We start from the raw sequence: 18429 nt of genomic DNA, 5'->3' as shown, positions 1-18429 counted from the left end.
CTGTTGGCCTGGCAGCTGGAATCCAGACTCTCTCCAGTACTTTGCCATTGGGTATGTCTTCTTCCTTCTTCTTTCCTTTCTTTCTTTTTTTTCTTTCTGTCCTTCTTTCCTTTTTAAAAAACTTGTTTCTTTTATTTCTTTTATTTTTTTTTTTTTCTGAGACAAGGGCTCACTATGTAGCTCTGGCTGTCCTGGAACTCACTACTCTGTAGCCCAGACTGGCCTCGAACTCACAGAGCTCTGCCTGCCCCGGCCTCCCACGTGCTGGGGTTAGAGTTATATACCACTGCATCTGGACCAGTATGCTTTCTTTTTCAGTCCACCTCTTCTGACCCATTCTGGGCCCAATTCCCTCCCAAGACCAAAACTCAACACGGGTGGTAGAATATGACTTTTAATCCTGGCACTCGGCAAAGGCAGGTGGATATCTGTGACTTTCAAGTCAGCTGGAACTCCATGGTAAAATCCTGTCTCAGCAAAACCACACAAACCAAGGCTCTCCCAGTTTTGCCCTCAGTAACTATTGTATGTTGGCACCATGACCCTGCCACTGTGCAGTCACAGTCAGCTCGGATATAGATTCTCTCTGCTCACTGAGGATTTCTTTGCATCCAGTCAAACTGTTGGTGAGGATGCCTTCTGTCTTCCTGTTTCTGTCTTACATTTTCTAAAAAATGTGTTCGGTCTGCCTGTAAGCCAGAAGAGGGCACCAGATCTCAGTACAGATGGTTGTGAGCCACCATGAGGCTGCTAGGAATTGAACTCAGGACCTCTAGGAAGAGTAATCAGTGCTCTTAACCACTGAGCCATCTCTCCAGCCCCCTTCCTGTTTCTATGGGATTCCCTGGTCAGGCTGCTCAGTCAGATTTGGTATCGCAGAAGTCATTGCATATTAGGTTATTTATCCCTGTGGCTCTGTCAACAGGCCATCTTTTTTTTTTTTTCTCTGTGTAGCCTGTCTGGATGTCCAAGAACCCACTATAGACCAAGCTGGCCTCAAACTCACTGAGAGCCACCTGCCTCTGCCTCCTGAGTGCTGGGATTAAAGGCACGCACCACCAACTGCCTGGTTTCAATAGGCCATCTTTAAGCTCTTCGTACTGTAGAGGGGACAGTGAGGAACCAATACTTTTTTTTAAACATTTAATTAACTAATTAATTAAATTTTTTTTTGGTTTTTCGAGACAGGCAGGGTTTCCCTGTGTACCAGTTCTTGTAGACCAGGCTGGCTTCAAACTCACAGAGATCTGCCTGCCTCTGCCTCCTGAGTGCTGGGATTAAAGGCCTGTGCCACCACCACCGCCGGGCCTTATTTATTAATTTTTATGTATACATTTATCTGTGTGAGGGTGTCAGATCCCCTGCAAGTGGAATTACACAAAGTTGGGAGCTGCCATGTAGGTGATGGGAATTGAACCCAGGACCTCTGGAAGAGCAGCCTAAACTCTTAACCACCGAGCCAACTCTCCAATTCCTGGACCCAATACTTTTGTTTGTTTGTTTACTTATTTTTGTTTTTTTGTCTTTTTTTTTGTTTGTTTGTTTTACAGGATTTCTCTGTAGCTTTGGAGTCTTTCTTGTAACTAGCTCTTGTAGCCCAGGCTGGCCTCAAACTCACAGAGATCCGCCTGCCTCTGCCTCCCAAGTGATGTGATTAAAGGTGTGCGTCACCACTGCTGGGCCTGGGTTTCCCCATCTAACAGTCCTGGCTGTCCAGAAACTTGCTCTGTTAAGTAGGCTGGTGTTGAACTCACAGAGATCTGCCTCTGTGTCCCGAGTGCTGGGATTAAGCGTGTATACCACCACTGCCTGGCATGAAAAAGTAAATTCTTTAATAAAATAAAATAAAAATTTCAAGTAACACTCAATTTGGAAAAGTTGAAGACTTTAAGAATGAAAACTCAGGCATTGGGGTCCAGGTTTGGATTCCTAGCACTTGGGAGTTAGCAGCAAGAGGATCATGAGTTCAGGACCACCCTGGACTACCAAATAGATAGATAAGAAAGTAAGTAAACAAGCCTGGCTATGGTGGCACACGCCTTTAATCCCAGCACTAGGGAGGCAGAGGCAGGAGGATCTCTGTGAGTTCGAGACCAGCCTGGTCTACAAGAGCTAGTTCCGGTACAGGCTCCAAAGCTACAGAGAAACCCTGTCATTAAAAACAAAACAAAACAAAACAAAAAAAAGACAAAACTAAACAAAACAAAAAAGGGGCTGTAGGCAAAAGTGTAGGGCATTTTCTTAATTAGTGGTTAATTTAGGAGAGCCCAGCCCATTGTGGGTGGTCCTTCTCTGAGCAGGAGTTCTGTAAGAAAGCAGGTTGGGCAAGCTGGGAGGAGCAAACCAGTTAACAGCACTCCTCTGGGGCCTCTGCCTCAGCTCCCGCCTGAGGCTCTTGCCCCTTGTGAGGTCCGTCCTGGCTTCCTTTAATGATGGACTGCAGTGCAGAAGTGTAAGCCAAGAAACTTTTCCTCCCCAACTTGCTTTTCGCGGTGTTTTGTCGCAGCAGTAGAAACCCTGACTTTGAGAGACCCTGTAAAGTGTAGGTTTGAGGACAGTGCTAGGGGGTTGCTTGTCACGTGAGAGGCTAAGGAAGAAAAAAGGTAAGTAACAACATGGGCCTATTGAGGTTTGGCGCTATGGACTGAATTCCAGGCCTTTTGCACGCTAAGTACATGCTCTCCCACCTAACTGCACCCCCAGCCCCAGGCTGATATCTCACCCCTCCTTTGTGTTTGGACTAAGGCATTTTCAGTTTGTACCCCGGACCAGCAACAGTTAGACACTCTCACGCATATATAGTTATACACGTGTCCAGTTGTTGCCTGGAAGTGGACTCTCAGTGGGTACTGCAGTTTTCCCTTTAACATTGCACAGTGAAAAAAAAGTTACGTCAGGCTTAAGGAGGTATAATTTATATGCAGTAAAATCACTCTCTTTTGAGTACGCGTCCATGAGTTTTGACAAATCCATTGGGCAACTACCCCATAATCAAGATACAGAACAGGCTCGTCACCACCGCCCCCGCAATAAGTCCCCTGTGCCCTTTGTGGCTAACTCCTCTTCCCACACGCATCCCTTGGTAACGACTGTTTCTGACCCGGTAATTTTGGCTTTCTCAGTACATCTTATGGATCAAATTATACATCCTTTGGATGTGGCTTCTTAAACTTAGTGTTCATTCGTGTTGCTGGGCACCGGGAATTTGCTCTACTTTATCACTGATTGACTGACTATCAGGTTTGCCATCCCCACCCGCTGTGTATGAGAGCTTTTTTTTTTTTGGTTTTTCGAGACAGGGTTTCTCTGTGGTTTTGGAGCCTGTCCTGGAACTAGCTCTTGTAGACCAGGCTGGTCTGGAACTCAGAGATCCGCCTGCCTCTGCCTCCCGGGTGCTGGGATTAAAGGCGTGCGCCACCACCGCCCGGCTTATATGAGAGCTTTTAAGGCTCATTCTTGCTTCAGTGCGTGTGCTGTGTGCATGCTATGATGCAAGCATGCATGTGCACATGTGTGGAGGCCAGCAGCCACGCTTAAATGTCATACCTCAAGGCCTTGCTTTAAAAAAAGATTTAATACTTAAATCTTAAACGGATCTCAGAGAGATATGGATGTGGCTGTTAGCTGGCTTTCTCCCTTTTACTCAGTCAGGGATCCCAGTACATACGATGATACCACTCAAGCCGGAGCGGTGGGGGCACACTTTAATCCCAGCATGCTGGAGGCAGAGGCAGGTGGATCTCTGTGAGTTTGAGGTCAGCCTGGTCTACGGAAAAGAAAAAAGGGAAAAAAAAGACACTATACAGTCTACCAAGGCAACTTATAGAAGAAAGCATCTAACTGGGGCTTGCTTACAGTCTCAGAGGGTGAGTCTAAGAGCATCAGGGCAGAGTGTTGGCATCGGGAGGACGGGCAGGCACAGGTCTGGAGCAGCTGAGAGTTTACATTCCTGATCTGAAGGTCAGTAAGAAAATCAGTGGCTGAAGATGAGCTTAGGTTTTGAACGGTAAAGACTAAAGACGTGTGGACTTCAACTTTCTATTTTAACGTTTGTTTATTATTTATGTGTGTGCGCACGCATGCGCACGTGTGACTATGCATGTACCATAGCATGAATGTGGGAGTCAGAGAACAACTTTCGGGGTCAGTTCTTTCCTCCCACCGTGGGGTTTCCAGGGCGACTCAGGTTGATAGGCTTGGTGGCAGGTGTCTTTACCCGGAGGCATCTGCAGGCCCAGGAGTTTAATAATCTCCCAGGGCTCCTTCTTGCTGGCAGGTTGAAGGCATTGTCTGAAGCAGTCCACCCTTTCTTCTCCTCCACCTCTTCTTCTTCTTCTTGAGGCAGGGTCTATGCAGCCCCGGCTGGCCTGGAACTGTGCAGGCCAAGCTGACCTCAAGGTCACAGAGCTGCCTCTGCTTTCTCTTCTGTCTCTTGTTCAGCTCCCATATACCACTCATTCTGTTTCCCTTCCTGTTCCTTTAGTAGACAACTCTTTCCTCCCTCTCCCTCTCCTCCCTCAGTCACGTTTTTCTCTCCTTTAAGGCAAGTCCTCTTGGGCTCTTGGGCTGCTACCCTCCCCCATGCTCAGCTATCGGTGGGATCAGAATTCAGGATATAGTCCCAAAATGTGTTCTCTCTCTCTCTCTCTCTCTCTCTCTCTCTCTCTCTCTCTCTCTCTTTCGAGATATGGTTTCTCTCTATCTTCAGCAGCTTCAGCTGACTTGGAACTCCCTATGTAGCTAGACTATCCTTAAACTCATAAAGCCCTGCCTTCCCCTGCCTCCGGAGTGCTGGGATTAAAGGAGTGCACCACCAGGCTGACACTCTGCCCTTGCAGTGTATTTTGGTTGTTTTCATAGTTGGCTTCCTTTAGCATTGTTGGCATTGAAATCTAAGTAACTTCGGATGTCCTTAGAGGCGAGGTGACATTTTACCACTTATGCTATTTGTTACTAAAAGTCAGCCTATTTGTCTGTTCCTGTGCCTGGGTGGGGGTAGGAGCGGAGTGGTGAAGAGTCTGCTGGAGACCCAAAGGTCTCTCGGCCGGGAAACTGAAACTGGGAGATGTAAGCTAATTCACTCACTTGCCCACGTCATCCGGGTTTTAAAGAAATGTGGCAGAATATAGCCAGAACTAAGAACAGTTGAGAACTTTATGAAAAAAAAAAAAATAGCCAGGAGGTGGTGGTGCACGCCTTTAAATCCAGCACTTGGGAGGCAGAGGCAGGCAGATCTCTGTGAGTTCCAAGACAGCCAGGGCTACACAGAAACCCTATCTGGGATCCCCGTCCCCAAAAAGAGAAAAATAATCTTTTCAAGGGAGAAAGGATGTATTTTAGGTCACAGTTCTAGGCTCACTAGGCACAGGACATAATGGCAGGAACTGGAAGGAGCTGATCACATCATCCCAGGCAGGAAGGAGAGAAAAAGTAATCTTAAAAAAATAACTCTTAACCCACTCATTCCCCTCCTACCTCCCCTGAGACAGGGTTTCTTTTGTAGGCTTGACTGTGTACATCAGGCTGGCCACCAACTCACTGAGATCTGCTAGCCCAAATCCCTTCCCCCTCCCCCGCTAGAATTAAAGGCATTGCCACGGCCAGGCACCCACTCATATTTTACTTAGGTCTTTTAGTTTTTGCTTTGGGCCAGAGGCTGGCCTGGAACTCATGTATAGCAGGCAGACATTCCTCTCCCTTCAGAGGTCTGTGGTTAAAGACTGTACTATTATGCCGGATCTTGCAGAGACATTAACTAGAATTATTTAAAAATGTATTTGAGTGATTTGCCTGAATGTTTGTACACGCACATCTGTGCCTGGAGCCTGTGGAGGTCAAGAGGCTACTGAATTCCCTGGAACTGTCGTTATGGATAATTGTGCGCTATCATGAAGGTACGGAACCAGGGTTCTCTGCAAGAGGACACGTCTCTCCAGCCCCTCACTTTACAAGAACATTTTAAGTACAAGATTTCTGTAGGCAACTTACAAAGGGAAGTTGGAAAGGAGAGGTCTTGCTGTGGGTTTTCTGGGAATCGTGTTTTCTTTAGGCCCGTGTTGCTTTTCCTCTAATGTCCCAACTTTTTACCAGCGACAAATGACCTCGGTATCAACTCCTCCAGGTCAGTTTTATTTAAAGGTTTCTGAGTCAACGTGCTAAACTCAACTGATTTCAGAGTCGCTCCGCCTTTTAGAGTGGAAGTTAAAATACCTCCTTTATCACGCTCTGGTTGTACAGCACGCAGGGGCGGTTGGAGACGGGGAGGTGTCCCTAGCTCACACCGCAGCGACACAGCCGAGCTTGTGCTTTGGGACCACCACAAGCTCTGGAGTGCGGTGTGTTGAGCGACCCCCTTACAACCCGGGGGCGCCGGCGTCGCCTTTTCCCTTCCCTTAACCCTGAAGCCAGAAAACCCCCCAAACAAACAAAAACAAACCCAACAGACACCCAAACCGTCCCACCACCGAGGGAAAGCGCGCCAATCACACAAAGAAAAGGAGGGGGGCGACTGGGATTCAAAATCATTTCTCCGGGACGTACATCCTCCCGGGCCTATCGGAATTAACTGCGCGCTTGCTCAGGGCCAATAGACGCGGAGTTTCTGGTCCAGGGCCCCCCCAAAGACGGACGGGCAGTCCTCTAGCCCAATAGGACCGCGCGACACTGAAGCCTCGGCCAATGCCGTCGGGAGGTGGGCGGAGTGTAGGCCAGGGGGTTGGCGGTGCCGTGTCATGGAGGCTCAGTCTCGCAGCAGCCATTGAAGGGGAAGGAACTGCGGGCGCGCGCGTGTCTCTGTGTGTGAATGTGTGTGCGTGCCCGTGTGTGCGCGCGCGGGTGTGTGGACTAGAAGGTGGGGGCAGCCGAGTTCGTCCCAAGTCGTCGGACTCCATTTGCTATTCTTTTCTTTCTCCCCCACACCCCGGTGGTAGTGGGCGTCCGTCTTTGCGTCTCTTTTCATTCATCTCCAGACCTTTAGAGGTTTTTTAGGGTTGGGGGCAGTGGGGCGGGCGCGCGAGGGGAAAGGAGGAGGACATGGAGATGAAGAAGAAGATTAACCTGGAGTTGAAGAACAGAGCCCCGGAGGAGGTGAGATGACTCAGCCCCCACCTCCCCCTCCCGCCCTGTGTCGTGAGGGGTGGGCTTCGGGGGTCCGGGTGGCTGCGCGGGGCGGGCTGGGAAACGCGCCCCCACTCGGGGTGGGGGCTGGGTGTTTATTTTAAGTTTTAAATCACCAGGCTCTTGTGCTTAAAATGGCGAAGGGCTTAAGTTTCTAGGGGCATTTTCGTGAGCGCGCGGGGGCTCAGCCCCTCGGCGTCCCCGCAGTCGGGCGGCCCCGGCCTCGCGGGGGCGGGCGGCGTGGGCGCGACCCTCGGCCCTTCGTCACCTGCGAAGTTGGTGGAACTTTCCCGCGGTGCCGCCACTCGGCCGGCCGCGGCCCCGGGCGTGGGTCTCGGGCCGATCTGCACCCCGCTCTCCCTCCGGCGATGCCCACTCGCGGGCGGCGGGGTCCCGGGACCCGACGGCGCCGGCCGCGATCCTCGTGGCGCGCGGACCTCTACGCAAGCCCGTGGCTCGTGCGAGCCGCGCAGTGCTCCGTGCGGCCGTCGGGAGGGGGCCCCGAGTGGGACCCCCGGGTGGCGTCGCCGCCGAGCCCTCGGTCGTCGGATTCCCTTGCGCTTCCTTCCCGCCAGGTTCACGGGCCTGGAGCTTGGGCCGCGACGGGCGGGGACGGCGCCCGGGGCTCGCTGGTTCCCGGCCGCGTGAAGTCGAGGGACAAGGGATCCGCGCTACGGTGGTCCCATGACGCCCGAGCAAAGGCGCCGGTCTGCCCGGCTTTCGCGGTTATCTGGCCGAGCCTCCCGTGCCGGAGCCCTGTTCTTTTCGGTGGCCGGTTTGCGGGCTGCTCTGACTTTAGCCGAGAGCGAGGTGGAGGAAACATTGTTGCTGTAAGGGTTATCTCTGGGCGAATAGAAGTTTTGTACAGCTTATTAGAAGATTCTAGAATAGCTCAAAGTTGAAATGCTGTCATCAGCGGGACGTAGTGATTAATATCTAATTCTGTATATCATCTGTAATTCCCAGCCCTTGGAGGCCGAGGTACGAGGATGGCTGCAAGTGGGACTCTGTCAGACAAGGCAAAACAAGCAGTTTCTCAGAAGCTTTAGGGTACAAAAATGGGCCTTTCCCCCACGCTTTCACCTCCCAATTGGGAGCATTGCTGCACGATGCTGTGGTGTAGTAATGGGTTTATATAGATAACTTTATTTTCATTTACGTTTTTGGCTTTTTTTTTTTTTTTTGGTTTTTCGAGACAGGGTTTCTCTGTGGCTTTGGAGCCTGTCCTGGAACTAGCTTTGTAGACCAGGCTGGTCTCGAACTCAGAGATCCGCCTTCCTCTGCCTCCCGAGTGCTGGGATTAAAGGCATGCGCCACCATTGCCCGGCCGTTTTTTGGCTTTTTAAGACAGGGCTTCTCCATGTAGCTCTGGCTTTCCTGAAACTTGTTCTATAGACCATGCTGGCCTCTAACTCAGAAATACACCTGCCTCTGCCTCCTAAGTGCTGGGATTAACCACCGCCCACTGCGTGGACAGTTTATAAAGCGTCCTGTTTGTTTACTTTCTCCTTGGGAAAACTTGTAAACTGGGTTGCATTGTTTTAGAATCCAAACTAACAAATAGGAACCTCAAGGCAGTGAACGGCTTATTCTGGTGAAAGAACTAGGTTCTGAGCCAGAGCTACAAACCGTCTTGCTGAGCTCTTAATCCCGGCATGTAATCCTGGGTTCCTGTCCTGGAACTAGCTCTGTAGACCAGGCTGGCCTCGAATTCACAGAGATCCGCCTGCCTCTGCCTCCCGAGTGCTGGGATTAAAGGCGTGCGCCACCACCGCCTGGCTTGCAAGTCCGTTTTTTTTTTTTTTTTAAATGTACCTTGAAACCAAAATAAGATTGATAGATAGACATCTGTAGCCAAATATACAGAGGTTTAACCTGAAAGTGTTAGACACTTCCTGCTATAGCTCAGGAGTCCTCTCTTTGTGGAGGTACAGGTCAGGGTGGTGAGGCTCTTGCTAACACACATTTCATCAGGCCCTTCTTCAGTTGGTTTTCCGCCCCAGTGATTCGAAGCGGGCACTGCACTTGTTCAGGTTCCGCTGTGAAGGACTGCCTACAGTGATAACTAAATCTTACATTTGTTATATATACAGCATGTGTGCCTGCACACCAGAAGGGGGCATCGGATCTCCTTACAATACAGATGGTTGTGAGCCACCATGTGGTTGCTGGGAATTGAACTCAGGACCTATGGAAAAGCCGCTCTTAACCTGAGCCATCTCCAGTTTCATAAATCGAACAAGATTTATTCATACATGCTAATTACATAGTGTTTCCTACTTTTCATGTATGTGCATATAGTGTGCTGTAATCACGGTCATGCCTTACCTTTTTTTTTTTTTTAAAGTGACTCAGTGAGTTGCGTGCGGGTTGCATACAGGAACATGGGTGAGGAGAAGATATGTTCCCAGGCTGGTTATGGACTCCATGGCTCAAGTGGCCCTTCCCCCTTCTCTCCTAAGTAGCTGAGACTCCAGCCTCATGCAGTGCACCCAGTGTAGGGGCTGGTGTGTCCGTTTGGTGGTGTTTGTTTTAAACAGGGTCTTTCTCTGTTCTGTAGCTTTGGTTGTTATGGAACTCACTATGTAGACCTGGTTGGCTTGGAACTCACGGAGATCCGCCTGATTCGGCTCCGGAGTGCTGGGACTAAGATTTTGATATTCATGTGTTTAGATTGCTCAGACACAGGTCTGTTGCTGTGCAAACTAATTATCGATCTGTTTCCTCTAACAGGTGACAGAGTTAGTCCTTGATAATTGCTTGTGTGTCAATGGGGAGATCGAAGGCCTCAATGACACCTTTAAAGAACTGGAGTTTCTTAGTATGGCCAACGTGGAATTGAGTTCCTTGGCCCGGCTTCCCAGCTTGAATAAACTTCGAAAGGTGAGTTGAGTTGGGAGTAGTAGTTCGAGGACACCATGGTTTTTATGCTGGGGCGTATATCGAGGTCTCACTCAAGCAAAATGACTATTTTACCTGCAATAAGAAATCTTTAAGTTCCTAGGGATAAGAAAAGGGAAGGGGCCTGGAGACATGACCTGGGATCAGTTCCCAGCACACGATTCCCAGTCGCAGCTGTGACTCCAGTTCCAAGGCTTCAGCACCTTCACACACATGCAGGCAAACACCAGTGGAGCCACAGTGGAGCTGTTGCACTGGGTTCTGATCTCTGTGGGTAGACGGGAACTGTTGAGGGCAGAGAGATTGACGGGGCTCTTCAAACTGATGTGCGCTTAAAGGTCCTCAGGCTGCGTCCTTCTTTGTTTTCTCTCCGTGTGGTATATGTAGTTGGAACTCAGCGACAATATAATATCTGGAGGCTTGGAAGTCCTGGCAGAGAAATGTCCAAATCTTACCTACCTCAATCTGAGCGGAAACAAAATCAAAGATCTCAGTACAGTAGAAGCTCTGGTAAGTGAAATAATTGTCTCTGGACTTGATTTTGGGATTAATTTTAGATTGATTTATCTGAGGTTTGTTCATACTTTATTTTATTGATCTCTGTTTAGGTCTGGAGTTTTCTGAGATACGTCTTAACAGATAGTTATTCTTTTTTTTTTTTTTTCTTGGTTTTTTGAGAGGGTTTCCCTGTGTAACAGCCCTAGCCCAGGCTGACCTCGAATTCACAGTGATCCACCTGCCTTCTTTCTGAATTAAGATGGCTCTCAGCACTGAGGCACAGGAAGGGTGACCCTGAGTTGGAGCCTGGGCTGCAGGTGCAGAGTTAAACTCATTCTTAAAAACAAAGGCCTCAAGCTAGGCTGTGATGGCGCATGCCTTTAATCCTAGTACTTGGGAGGCAGAGGCAGACTGACCTCTCTGAGTTCAAGGCCAGCCTGGTCTACAGGGTGAGTTCCAGGACAGGTTCTAAAGCTACACAGAGAAACCCTGTCTCGAGATCCTCCTGGCTGTCCTTAGGTTTTTCAGAGTGTTGGGCTTGATGTGGTGGTGTCTGCCCGGATCCCAGTTATGGGAGGCTAAAGGGATTGAGAGCGCAGGGTCAGCTTAGGCTGCGGAGTGAGACCTGTCTTTAACAAAATAAGATGGTGTGAGGTTAAACTATTGGAAAGGAGCGTGGGTGCTGGTTAAGGTGACCATCACGTGGTTGTGCCACCTGTTGCTCTTTGGAGAGGCGTGGTCTTCGTAGACCCAGTTGGCCTTCAGCTCCTATCTGATCTCCTACCGGGCCCGGTTGAGGCATGGTGCTGCCTCTTTGTGCACAGATTCTGTCAGCAAAAATGCCTTATAGACACTGAAGAAACCAAGCTGTAAGAAAAGACTCTGAAGGTGTAGTGGTGACAGATCATTAGAGCTGGCTGTGCGTGGCAGAATGACCCTTACAGAGCATTAAAAATGCAAAAAACATTCGTGTGTGTTTTTCAGATCTTTCATTAAAATAGAAGAACATAGTATTTAAAATCTTGATTGTAACCTTTAACTTTACTTTTTCAGCAAAATCTTAAGAATTTGAAAAGTCTCGACTTGTTTAACTGTGAGATCACAAACCTGGAGGACTACCGAGAAAGCATTTTCGAGCTGCTGCAGCAGATCACCTACTTAGATGGATTCGACCAGGAGGACAACGAGGCCCCCGACTCGGAAGAGGAGGACGAGGAGGGTAATGGTTTCTTCTTTTTGAGACCTAACTCTTGCTGTTCTGGAACTCACTGTGTTGATCAGATTGGCCTCAAACTCAGAGATCCACCTGCATCTGCCTCTTAGTGCTGGGATTAAAGGTGTGCGCCACCTTGCTTGGCAACAAGCAAGCTTTGAAGTGGCAACAAAGTAAAACCAACTTCAGTGCCATATAGTGTATGAAAATCTATCTCAGTAATTACCTGGGTTAAGGAAGATGCTTATCTTTTGTGGTGCTGGGGGTGGAGTCACATGACAGGTACATGCTGGACCGGGTCCCCAGTCCTAGAAAAGGTACTTCTTAGGTGATTAGTAATGGTGCTATGAAACAGAAGGTTTGGGGGTTTTTGTTTGTTTTTTTTCCCTGATTTTTGTTTTGTTTTTCTGACAGGGTTTCTCTGAGTTGCCCTGGCTGTCCTGGAACTCACTGTATAGACCAGGCTGGCCTTGAACTCAGAGATCCACTTACCTCTGCCTCCCGAGTACTCACCATTGCCTGGCCAGAATGTGTTTCTTTAAAAGGAGTGGGAACATTTGAAATCCTCTCCCCATTGGCTGACGGTGTTGAGATGATTGGGCAGGGTGAGGAGGGCCTGCATGCCAGGCAGAAGCATTTGACCAGCCATCTGCTTATCTTTCAAAATGTCTCTTAAAGATGGAGATGAAGATGAGGATGATGAGGAGGAAGATGAAGCTGGTCCACCTGAAGGGTATGAAGAGGAGGAGGAAGAGGAGGAGGAAGATGAGGAGGAAGCAGGTTCAGAAGCGGGAGAGGGAGAAGAGGAGGTGGGCCTCTCATACTTAATGAAAGAAGAAATTCAGGTGATTGGAAACTTGGTGTTTGCCCTGACGATGGTTTGGGAATAGGCAGAGGGCTGAAGGGTGAGTCTTGAGTTGGTTCCTAACCTGTGGGTAAGGTCTGTCCGTCTTCTCTCTCAGCTTCCTGCTGGGTGCTCCATAGTGTATGACAGCCATGGACACTTGTTGGTTTTGATTTTGCTTTTTAGCTCAAGGACAGTTTTATTAAAAATTCCCAGGGTAGGAAAGCAGCTGCCAGAGGATAGTGGACGGGAGAAGAAAGCCAAACCAAACCACCATGGTGTAAAAACTGGTGCAGAGGTCAGACGCATGTTGGACAAGCAGTCACGTGGCAGGAAAGGGGTCTTAAGAGAAGGAGTATGGAAACCTGAATTATCAGAAAAAGCTTATTTGTTCTGACCAGCATCCAAAGAGAGAAAAGGAAAAGGCAAAGTTGCCTTCTCTGACTTGGGCCTCAGAAAGGTGTAGACTTAGCTGAATCTCATAGTGGTTCTATAAGGACTCCATTGCTTGTTGCTGTTTATATCCCAGGTGTCCCTCAAATTGGTTCTGCCCTCTGTGGCGTGGGGTGGTGGAAACATTTGTGAGTGTCTGAGTCTGTACCCTGGTTGACACGTGACAGACACTTCAGAGACCCAAGATGTCTTCCTGCAGAGCTTGGTGCCCTGCATCTTGCAGCTGCTTTTCTCCTCCTCATCCTTTTTTATTTTAAAGACCGGGTTTCTGTGTGTGTCCCTGGCTGTCCTCAGTGACATCTCAGTGCCCCTTTATATTATGCGTATATGGCCATTACTTGCCCTCGTGAGTGCTATAATGCCCCTGTTGCCACCAAAGCATGCTTCATTAGCTGTAGGGTTTTTTTTTTTTTATAATTTATTTAACTTTATTTTATGTGGATTGGTGTGAAGGTATCAGATCCCCAGAAACTGGAGTTATAGACAGTTGTTAGCTGTCATGTGGGTGCTGGGAATTGAACCCGGGTCCTCTGGAAGAACAACCAGTGCTCTTAGCCGCTGAGCTATCTCTCATTTAATGTAATGATGGTTATGTAGACAATATCTGGTGAATGGTTCTTATTTTTTTCTGATATATTTATTTATTTATCTATTTATTTATTTATTATACAATATTCTGTCTGTGTGTATGTCTGCCAGAAGAGGGCACCAGACCTCATTACAGATGGTTGTGAGCCACCATGTGGTTGCCGGGAATTGAACTCAGGACCTTTGGAAGAGCAGGCAATGCTCTTATCCTCTGAGCCATCTCTCCAGCCCTTCTGATACTATTTTTAAATTTGAAATGAATGTACAAAAACGAGGCCTTAAACTTGTTTGGGGCTTTGTAAGTCGGAAACTACACAGGCATGAAGAACAAAACTCGTTTAAGCATCTTAATTTATAGGGGAGCCTTTGTAGTTTCCTCCAGCAGACAGATAGCTTGGCTGTTTCTCATGTCTGTTTGGTAAAATAAGAGTCTCCTGGTTTCGTTTTATTTGCATTTGGCCTTGTATGTTCTCTGTCAGTAATAGATATACTCTTAAATATAAGTAGGAAGTACTTTAAAAGTTACATTTTGAGCCAGATGCCGGTGGCACATGGCTTTAATCCCAGTACTTTGGAGGCAGAGGCAGGTGGATCTCTGAGTTTTGAGGCCAGTTTGGTCTACAGAGCAAGTTCCAAGACAGCCAAAGATACAGAAAGACATTTCGAAAGACCAAAAGTACTTTTGTAGTGTATGTGGGGGGTATATTTTTTTATTCTGCACCCCAGGCTGCCACTGAAATTGTTGCAGTCCCCTTACCTCTGCTTCTGGGATCGCACAGACATTCACTCCTGCCTTAAAAGTTACTTTCAGCCAGCTGTGGGATGACTACACTGAATGTTGGGGAATGTTAACTCAAAATGATATAGCCAAACATAGATTAGAAATTTCGGAAATATACATAGCATTAAGTTAGTGCAAGGCCAGGAACATTTTCATTCTGGATGGGATTGTTTAGGGGTTCAGAAATGAAGTTTTGGCTTAGCTAGGTGAGGGGTAGCTCATGAGCATCACTCTGGGAGGGTGAGGCGGCAGGGCTGCAGGAGTTTAATGATATCGTAGGCTACCTCGTGTGCCCCGGGATAGCCTAGGCTACAGAGGAACCAACGAGCCCACAAACCAGAGTTCTTGTTTTTAGGAGCTCAGTGTGGGAGAGCACCAGAGGCCACTGGTGCTCAAAATAAATGAGAAGGGAAAGGTGTGTTTGATTATGCATTGTGTTTTTTCCTTTAAAACGTATTATTATTTATGTATGAGTATTTTGTGTGCATGTATGTCTGTGTGTGAATGGTACCCATAGAGGCCAGAGAGGGCATAGGATCCCTTGGAGCTGGAATCACAGAAAGTGCTAGGAGCAGCACCCAGGTCCTCTTTCCAGGTGGTTATTTTTGCCTTTTAAGATGGGGTCTTACTGTGTAACTTAGACTGTCTTTGAACTAATGGTCATCCTGCTAAGCTTCGCAAGGGCTGGGATTATAGGTCAACACCTGGCACATTCCGTTACACCTTTATTTACTTATGTTAGTTTGTTTTTGGGACAGGGTTTCTCTGCGTTGTCCTGGAACTCAGGGATGCTCCTGTCTCTGCCTGACCACGACTGGGTTTATGTGGTCCCGGGGATCTAACCAAAGGCTTCTTGCATGCTAGGCAAGCATCCTCCCAATCAAGTTACAATCCCAAGACCCCTGGTTAGCTGTTTTTTATTTGAGCCTTGTATTTCTTCCCATTTTAGCTGTTCTTCAGAGGAAAGGGATTAATATGTATCGAGGACTTTTTGTCCATTAGGAATATGGGGACTTTTTGTCCATTAGGAATACCGTTCATATGTGAGTCAGGAAGCAGTTCCCACTAACAAGGCAAAGGTCATCACAGCAGCGAGTGACTTTCTGCTAAATGCTGAAGCTTTATTGAGACATCAAAGGATGACTTTTAAAATGCCTTAAAACTTCAGACCGAAAAAACAAACAGCAACATCAACAAAACAGACCAAGTAAATTTTGTTTAAATAAAATTCAGATAGTGCTTTATGTCTGTGCTTTCCTGAAGCATTGATGTGGCTAGTCTGTCAAGTGTTTTTTTTTTTTTTTAAATTACAAATGGCTATTATTTTTGCATCTTTAAGATGTTTAAAATGCCTCTACCTACTTCCTTTCCTCTTTCCCCTTTCTGTCCCTATTTTTCCTTACCCTTCCTCTCCCTCCCCTCCCTTTTCTTTTTTGTCTCTTTTTCTCCTGCTCTTCCTTTCCCTTTCTGTCCCTTTTCTTTCCCTTTCTGTCCCTCTCCTCCATACTTCCTTCCCCTTTTCATTTCCTTTAGTTTAAGAGAACAGAGTCCCTGGTTTTTCTTAAGGTCCACTTCGTGGAGTGTCCTGCCCCACTGTCCCTTTGGTCCTGTAGGGGACTGGGTCCCTGGAGGTGATGCTGTGCACTGTTACTCGGGGAATGAACCGAGGAGAAGACGTGCAGGCTCATTCTCTGTTGTGTTGCAAGGCGTAAATCAGTCTAGGATGCAGGACCCTGTCTCACTGCCTTTCTGTCTTCATTTTTGTTTGTTTGACTTTTTAAGACAGGGTTTCTCTGTGTAACAGCCCTGACTGTCCTGGAACTCTCCCTGTAGACCAAGCTGGCCTCAGACTCAGAGTTCCTTCTGCTTCTGCTGGAGTTAAATGCATGTGCCTTGACTATTGATTGATTGATTGATTATTTATTTATTTATTTATTTATTTATTTATTATGTATACAATATTCTGTGTGTATGCCTGCAGGCCAGAAGAGGGCACCAGACCTCATTACAGATGGTTGTGAGCCACCATGTGGTTGCTGGGAATTGAACTCAGGACCTTTGGAAGAGCAGGCAATGCTCTTAACCTCTGAGCCATCTCTCCAGCCCCTATTGATTTGTTTTTTAAAGATTTTTTTTTCTTTTATGCATTATGTACACTGTTCTGCCCGCATGTCTGCCTGCAGGCCAGAAGAGGGCGCCAGATCTCATTACAGATGGCTGTGAGCCACCATGTGGTTGCTGGGAATTGAACTCAGGACCTTTGGAAGAGCAGCCAGTGCTCTTAACTTTAAGCCATCTCTTCAGCCCCCCCCCCCTTTTTTAAGTGTGTGTGTGTGTTTTGTATGCACGTTTCTGTTTTTGTGAGTGTTCACAGGCGTGTGGGCAATGACATAAATGCAGAGGTCACAGGTCAACTTTTGTTATCCATCCTCAGCTTCAGTCTGAGATAGTCTCTGCTTACTGTGTTTGCCATGCTTGCTGACCCACACACTGGGGGGTTCTCTCTGCCATCTCTCATCTCTCCAGTAGGAAAACCAGGACTGCAGGTGGACACTACTGTAGCCAGCTTTATGTGGGTCTGGGAATCTAATCTCTGTTCTAGGTCGGGTTTGTTTGTTTGTTTTTTGAGGTAGGGTTTCTCTCTGTAACACTGGGTGACCTAGAATTCATTAGGTAGACTGGACTGTCCTTGAACTCACCTCTAAGGTGTCCTTGAACTCTAAGGTGACCCTCTCCTGACTAGCTGGGATTAAAGACCTGCCTCTTTGCCCAGCCTTCAAGCACTGTTAACTACTAAACATTCACTGCTTACATTTGGGGCTGAACTTGGAACTTAGTAAGACTGGCTGGCTAGCAGGCCCAGGATCTGACTGCTTATGTTCCCCTGCGCCACGAGTGTAGGCATTCACCATTATGTCACCTTTTATGTGGGTGGCACTTGGCAATCTGAGCTCACTCAGGTCTTCATAGTGTGCGGGCATCTCCCCAGCCCGTCCCTCAAATGGGTTTGAGATAGTCTAGCTCTGTAGCCCAGGCTGGCCTTGAACTTACAGTCATCCCACCTATAGAGCTGCACGTGTGCACTACCACACATGGCTCTGTTGTATATAATAAATTAGATTGTATATAATATATATACCTGAAGAGCAGTAAGCTTGTGTAGTCGTAAGATGGAGAGAGGCTTGGCTGGTTGTTTTTTAGATACTTAGTACCAAATCTGTCTGATGCTTAAATATTTGTAGCATAGCTAAGATCACAACAGTAAGTGCAAAAGGCTCTGAGCAGTCAAAATATAAGTAATGAAAGTCTTCCGAGCCTGTTTGTGTCAGAGAGTATTCATTTCGTGTTGGAATTAGACGTTGTGTCTTGCGTGTTCACGTCTGATGCTCTGTTCTGAGTCTGTGGCAGCATAAAATTACAAGAGTAACTGACGGTAGAAGAGGGTGTAAAACTAGAAGAAGAGACCCAGTTGGAGGTTGGAATTATTTTAAAAAGTAGAGAATGGGCCAGTGATGGCTTCATTGGTAAAGGCACTTGCTGTGCAGGCCTGGGGCCCGAGTTCAATCCCTGGATCCTACGGAGAAGTGGAAGGAGAGGAATGACTCCCGAGTTGTCTGCTCACTTCCACACGTGTTCCGTGGCACGTCCCCACGCGGCATGTACAACAGTAGTATGTACACACAACAATAATACATGTTTTAGAAAGGAGAAAACCATCTTACATATATTAAGAAGTCTGAGGAAGTTAGCATATATCAATAATTAGAATGTTCATGGTCAAACAGTCTTTTATTTAAAAAAAATTGGGCTGGAGAGATGGCTCCGTGGTTAAAAGCACTGGCTGTTCTTCCAGAGGACCTGAGTTCAGTTCCCAAGAACCATATGGTGGCTCATAACTGTCTGTAACTCCAGTTACAGATCCAGGGGATCTGACACCTTCACACCAATGCACATAAAATAAAGTTAAATAAAATTTTGAAAAGATCAAGGGGATGGGCAGATGACTCAGTTGGTAATATATGCAAATATATTATT

The 18429-nt window shown here is 47.5% G+C and overlaps 1 protein-coding gene across 3 annotated transcripts in view; it reads left to right on the top strand.

Moving 5' to 3' along the window:
- Nucleotides 1-6725: 6725 nt before the first annotated feature.
- Anp32e (acidic nuclear phosphoprotein 32 family member E) overlaps nucleotides 6726-18429 on the top strand; it is a 16576-nt gene continuing 4872 nt past the window's right edge. The window contains exons 1-5 of one of the 3 annotated variants that reach the window (XM_050124603.1): nucleotides 6730-7086; nucleotides 9850-9999; nucleotides 10405-10527; nucleotides 11569-11734; nucleotides 12407-12537. In XM_050124603.1, the coding sequence (XP_049980560.1) occupies nucleotides 7033-7086; nucleotides 9850-9999; nucleotides 10405-10527; nucleotides 11569-11734; nucleotides 12407-12537 (624 nt within the window). In that variant the 5' untranslated portion in view covers nucleotides 6730-7032. Of the gene's footprint in view, nucleotides 7087-9849; nucleotides 10000-10404; nucleotides 10528-11568; nucleotides 11735-12406; nucleotides 12574-18429 lie in introns of those variants that run through there. The other 2 variants (XM_050124602.1, XM_050124604.1) reach the window with 2 other exon arrangements.

This window comes from Alexandromys fortis, unplaced genomic scaffold (genome assembly GCF_014885135.2).
Source record: "Alexandromys fortis isolate MF-2015 unplaced genomic scaffold, M_Fortis_MF-2015_v1.1 scaffold_218, whole genome shotgun sequence".
Classification (NCBI taxonomy): domain Eukaryota; kingdom Metazoa; phylum Chordata; class Mammalia; order Rodentia; family Cricetidae; genus Alexandromys; species Alexandromys fortis.
The sequence above is the reverse complement of the archived record's forward strand: the minus strand, read 5'-3'. Positions and strand labels throughout refer to the sequence as shown.